This window comes from Bidens hawaiensis, unplaced genomic scaffold (genome assembly GCF_021521415.1).
Source record: "Bidens hawaiensis isolate Kalapana, Puna unplaced genomic scaffold, B.hawaiensis_p1.1 tig00001960_1, whole genome shotgun sequence".
NCBI lineage: Eukaryota > Viridiplantae > Streptophyta > Magnoliopsida > Asterales > Asteraceae > Bidens > Bidens hawaiensis.
In genome coordinates this window covers 3,394,521-3,400,520 of record NW_027491108.1, presented here as the reverse complement: position 1 = coordinate 3,400,520, position 6,000 = coordinate 3,394,521, and the positions used below count along the sequence as shown (strand labels likewise).

The following is a 6,000-nucleotide window of genomic DNA, read 5'->3' as shown; positions in this document are numbered from 1 at the left end:
TCCCTTACAATCAGGGGTCTAAATGGTCATTAAAAAAAACAACTATTTGTTAAGCAAGCCAGTCGATTTACAAATAATACTTTTATTTGTTATTTTTTATACATTGAATTAACTAATCAAGTGCCCATCCATCCCAACTAAACAATTTGACCAAACCGCCATTTATGTTAACAAAAGAAGGTCTTTCCTACAATGGCAAGTTCACGTGGCGCAAACCTTCAACGGTCAGTCTCGCTCTTTCCCAAAGAGTTTAATAAAATATTTGGGGATTCTATTCTATTATATTCTTAATCAAATTCACTCACTGTCATCATCTTCTTTCTTTTGCTAATAAATAAGACAGAATTACAAATTTTGTCCTTTAAAAAAACCAAATTACGCTTCGTGTCCTTTTTTTAGTTTCCTTGCAGACAGTGTACTTTAAACATTTTTTTTCTACACGTTATGTCCTTTTACGCTAACTGGGTTAGAAAAACTCAGTTAAATACCCTCACGTGAGGTGCATGTGAGGGCATATTGGTCTTTTTGCCTACCCTGCAACTTCTTCTTCTTCTTCTTCATTTTGCAGATCTTTACCTTCCCCTCCTTTCTCTCTTATTTCTCTCTCTACGCCACCACCATCACCATACCACAACCACTCCGCCCATGGATATCCTCAAACACCATCACCACCGCCACCACAGCTCTGCCACCGCCACCGCCACCACCGCTCCAGCTCCGACCACTCCTATGACGCAGACGCCGCCACAGCTCTGCCACCAGCCACTCCGGCCATGAATTAAGATCTGCGATTTCGATTTTTCAGATCTGCGACCACCAACCACAGCTCCGTACACCGCCGCCACCAACCACTTCGGCCACCACCACAGCTCCGCCACCACCGCTCCATCTCCGTCACTGCTTATTCGCCACCACCACAGCTCCGCCACCACCGCTCCAGCTCCGACCACTCTTATGACGCCGACACCGCCTCGGAGTTTGTGTTTCATGTTGCGCCTCCACCGGAGAATCATGCTGAGCTTGACCTTACTCTCCGGTTGTAATCGTATTATTATCTCCTATCGATGTGGGTTTTTATTAATATTGGTCTTCAAGGGATTTTATTTGACTTAAAGGGGTTTTGTTTGCAGGTACAGACGAAAAGACCAATATGCCCTCACATGCATCTCATGTGAGGGTATTTAACTGAGTTTTTCTAACCCAGTTAGCGTAAAGGACATAACGTGTAGAAGAAAAAGGTTTAAAGTACACCGCCTGCAAGGAAACTAAAAAAAGAACACGAACCGTAATTTTGGTTTTTTTAAAGGACAAAATTTGTAATTCTATCATTAAATAAACAATCAAAATTCATGGGTTTTGAACGGCGGATTTGATTTACAGAAACAAATGACCCAAATCTTCATCTCTTTCCACAGAATATAATATAATATAATATAATATAATATAATATAATATACTCCCTTATCCTCGTTCTATCCACTGCCTTCCATTTCTTCAGGTTTCCAAAAATGTCATCCAAATCCACCAGCAAAGGCTCCAAAACCAGTTCTTCCCGATTGAAACGTGAGGCTCGCGTCACCTCACAAACCCCCATCGACGCCAAGCTCCTCAACGACTTCGAACAATCCCAACACAACTTCGATTACTCCACTTCCATCGAAGCCAATTCATCTTCAACCAGCAACATCCCACCCTCCACCGTATCAGCTTACCTTCAAAACATCCAAAGATCAAACCAAATCCAACCCTTCGGTTGCCTACTCGCCATTCACAACCAAACCCTTAAAGTACTCGCTTACAGCGAAAACGCCCCGGAGATGCTGGACTTTGCCCACCACGCGGTTCCGAATATCGACTGCGGAGAATCGTTATCGTTCGGTACCGATATTCGTACCCTTTTCGGGTCTTCAACCGCTTCGGATATTCAAAAGGCGGTTAGTTTCCCTGATGTTAATCTGTTGAACCCTCTGTTAGTGCATTGTAAGAGTTCGGGTAAACCGTTTTATGCGATTTTGCATAGGAATGATGTCGGGTTGGTTTTAGATTTAGAGCCTGTGAACCCTGCTGATGTACCTGTATCCGCAGCTGGAGCTTTAAAGTCGTATAAGCTCGCTGCGAAAGCGATTACGCGGATACAGTCGTTACAAAGTGGGAATATATTGCGGTTGTGTGATGTGTTAGTTAAGGAAGTGAGGGAGTTAACGGGTTATGATCGGGTTATGGTGTATAAGTTTCATGAGGATGAGCACGGTGAGGTTATTGCGGAATGTCGGAAGTCGGATATGGACCCGTATCTCGGGTTGCATTATCCTGCAACCGACGTCCCACAAGCTTCGAGGTTTTTGTTTACAAAAAATAAAGTTAGAATGATTTGTGATTGTTTGGCCCGGCCCGTGAAAGTGGTACAAACCAAGGACTTATCTCAGCCGATGAATCTTTCTGGGTCGGGTTTGAGAGCCCCACACGGGTGTCACGCGCAGTACATGGCGAATATGGGTTCGATTGCGTCGCTTGTGATGTCGGTAACCATCAATGATGATGAGGATGATGATGATAATGAATATCAAAGTAGGGTTAATATTCAACTTAAACATAAAGGGAAGATATTATGGGGTTTGGTTGTTTGTCATCATTCGAGTCCTCGGTTTGTACCGTTTCCATTAAGATACGCGTGCGAGTTTTTGATTCAAGTTTTCGGTGTTCAAGTAAACAAAGAAGTCGAGTTGACTAGTCAACTCCAAGAGAAACATATTCTCAAAACGCAATCGGTTCTTTGCGATATGTTGTTAAGAGATACACCAGTCGGGATCATGACACAATCGCCTAACGTGATGGATCTTGTTAATTGTGACGGGGCAGCTTTATATTATAAAAACAAGTTTTGGTTACTTGGTGTGACGCCAACCGAGTTACAAATCAAGGATATTGTGAGTTGGCTTCTAGAAGAACATGGTGGGAGTACGGGTTTGAGTTCGGATAGTTTAACGGATGCGGGGTACCCAAACGCGTCGGCTCTCGGGCAAGCGGTTTGTGGAATGGCGGCGGTTAAGATTAGTTCGAAAGATTTTTTGTTTTGGTTCCGGTCCCACACAGCAAAAGAGATTAAATGGAGTGGGGCGAAACACGAAGCGGATGATAAAGATGATGTGAGAAAAATGCATCCGCGGTCTTCGTTTAATGCGTTCTTGGAAGTGGTTAAAAACCAGAGTTTACCATGGGAAGATGTGGAGATGGATGCCATTCATTCTTTGCAGTTGATATTAAGAGAGTCTTTGCAAAATGATGACGTGGCGGCCCGTGATGATGATAAAAAGATTGTGAGTGTTTCGGGTGTTGATATGAGGGTGCAACGGGCTGATGAGTTACGGATTGTGGCTAATGAGATGGTTAGGTTGATTGAGACAGCTTCGGTCCCGGTATTTGCAGTTGATGGGGTAGGGAATGTTAGTGGTTGGAATGATAAGATAGCCGAGATTACCGGGTTGGTATTGGATCAAGCGGTTGGTGTCCCATTAGTTAGTTTGGTTGTTGATTATTCGGTTGAAAAAGTCAAAGTCATGCTTTCCTCTGCTTTACAAGGTAATCTTTTCTGTTCTTAATTTCTTATTTATTGTTGTTTGCTTGTAGAGGTGGTGTTTGGATGATAGTTTTGAAAGTGATTATGGGGCTGTTTGGGATTTTGGGTTAAGACTTATCACATAGGCAACTCAAGTATGCATCTTATGCCATTCATATCAATTTCGACTTAAAAACATGCCAAATGACAAAATGCTCTCGCGTTTTTATTAGCAGTATTAACGTGTAGTATGTTAACATGATGAGATAGTTTTAAGTGACACAGGTAGATACATGGGTGGCCTCTATAATAGTGTTAATAATGTTTTGAAAATCGGACCGGTCATTTAATCGGACGCACTACGGGTTCGCTAGTCTAACCTCAATATTCATTCCCAGTCCAACCAGCAAGTCTGATATAGTTATGAAAACATTGGTTTTAAATTTTTAATACATGGCCGATCTTAGATAATGTATTGTATTGTATTCAATGGCAGGAATTGAGGAGAAAAACGTTGAAATCGACCTTAAATGTTTTGGTAGCGTAGAAACAAATAACCACATAACCCTTGTTACAAACGCGTGCTGTAGCCGCGATGTAAACAATATAATTGTTGGGGTATGCTTCATCGGACAAGATCTAACGGCTCAAAAAGTTATTATAGATAAATACACAAAAGTCAAAGGCGATTACGCTAGCATTATACGTAACCCGTGCCCACTTATCCCGCCGATTTTCATGATGGACGAATCTGGTAAATGCTTAGAGTGGAATGATGCCATGGTAAAACTAACCGGTCTCACAAGGAAAGAAGCCAACAATAAGATACTTCTAGGTGAAGTTTTTACCGTCGGTAATTTCGGTTGTCGGATTAAAGATGATATGTTGACCCGCCTTAGAATACTAATAAATGAGGTGATGTCTGGATTGGATTCGGATAAACTATTATTCGGGTTTTTCGACCAAAAGGGTAAATATATCGAGGCATTACTTTCAGCTAACAAAAGGGTAAATAAAGATGGAAAAATTACTGCGGTTTTGTGTTTTTTACACGTGTCGAGTTCCGAGCTTCAACACGCGATGCTGGTCCAACGTATGTCTGAGCAGGCGGCGTTTGATAGCCTTACAAAAGTGTCATATTTGAGACATGAACTTAATAATGGTTTAAATGGGATTAAGTTTATCGAGGATTTATTAAATTCATTCGAGTTGTGTGGAGAACAGCAACATATTTTGCGTAAGAGCTACTTATGTCGAGAACAATTAGCACAAATTGTTGGTGATTCAGATGTTGAAAGCATCGAACAATGGTAAGTGTTTTATAGAACAATCATAATTTAAAAGACTTAGTTTTGTAATCTAAAATTGGCTAGCAGTAGAACTTGTTGTCCATTCGCCTTCTATTTTGATGTAAACACTGCTACCTTTTTTTTAAATCGATATAATAACTGGAATTTGATTAATTAATATTGCATATTTGTTTCAGTAATAAGGAAATAAAATTTGCCGAGTTCAAACTCGGGGAGTCCTTAGAAGTGGTTATGAACCAGGTCGCAGGTTTAAGGCATGAGCGGAAAGTAGAGGTCGTTTTTGATGCACCCGAACAAGTTTTGTCTTTATCTGTATTCGGTGATAATTTAAGGGTTCAGCAGGTACTTTCGGATTTCTTATCAAATGCTCTCAGTTTCACTCCCTATTTTGAAGGGTCTTCAGTTATTTTCCGTGTGATGCACAAAATGGAACGTATCGGCGCAAAAGTACAAGTCGCACATGTCGAATTCAGGTGAGTAATCTTATTTTTACTCGCGCTTGATAACTTTTATTTGATATAGTAAGTATATAATTACATGATAAATAATTATTATATGTATCATAGAAATAACCAAGTAATATAAAGATAATGATTTAACACTAAAAGTTGTTGTGAAATGACAGAATTACCCATCCAACACCCGGGATTCCTGAGAAGTTGGTTCATGATATGTTTCATCTTAACCGAAGCGTCACGAGAGAAGGTCTTGGGCTTTATATAAGTCAAAAGCTTGTTAAGATTATGAACGGAACTGTACAGTATCTTCGGGAGGCCGAGAGAGCTTCTTTTATTGTTTTGATTGAGTTTCCGGTTTCGCCCTCGTTGACTTCTGACAATAAACGGTCAAAGAAAGAATAGAAACCGAATGCTTCAAGATTTTGAAGAAACTGGCGGTTACGCTTTGTGCACAGGAAGAAAAAGGGGGCTGTGGAGAGCGACAGAATCAGATATATATTGTACCAAATTTTCAGTTCTATAATATATAACATGTACCCATATTTTATAGTATTTTTACTTGTATAAGTTCATGTTATAAAATAGAGGTATACGAGTGAAGCAATCCGTAAGCCACTCGAGACCGGCTTCCTAAAGACTAGAATCGGGCGAGCTTAAACGACCAGGTCCAAAGCGA

At 40.7% G+C, this 6,000-nt stretch overlaps 1 protein-coding gene across 1 annotated transcript; it reads left to right on the top strand.

Moving 5' to 3' along the window:
* Positions 1 to 1,508: 1,508 nt before the first annotated feature.
* On the top strand, positions 1,509 to 5,795 carry LOC143601532 (phytochrome C-like). The gene is made up of 4 exons (XM_077078922.1): positions 1,509 to 3,579; positions 4,053 to 4,866; positions 5,043 to 5,339; positions 5,492 to 5,795. The coding sequence occupies exons 1-4, from the start codon at positions 1,509 to 1,511 to the stop codon at positions 5,724 to 5,726; spliced, it is 3,417 nt and encodes a 1,138-aa protein (XP_076935037.1). The 3' UTR covers positions 5,727 to 5,795.
* The last annotated feature ends 205 nt before the right edge of the window (positions 5,796 to 6,000 follow it).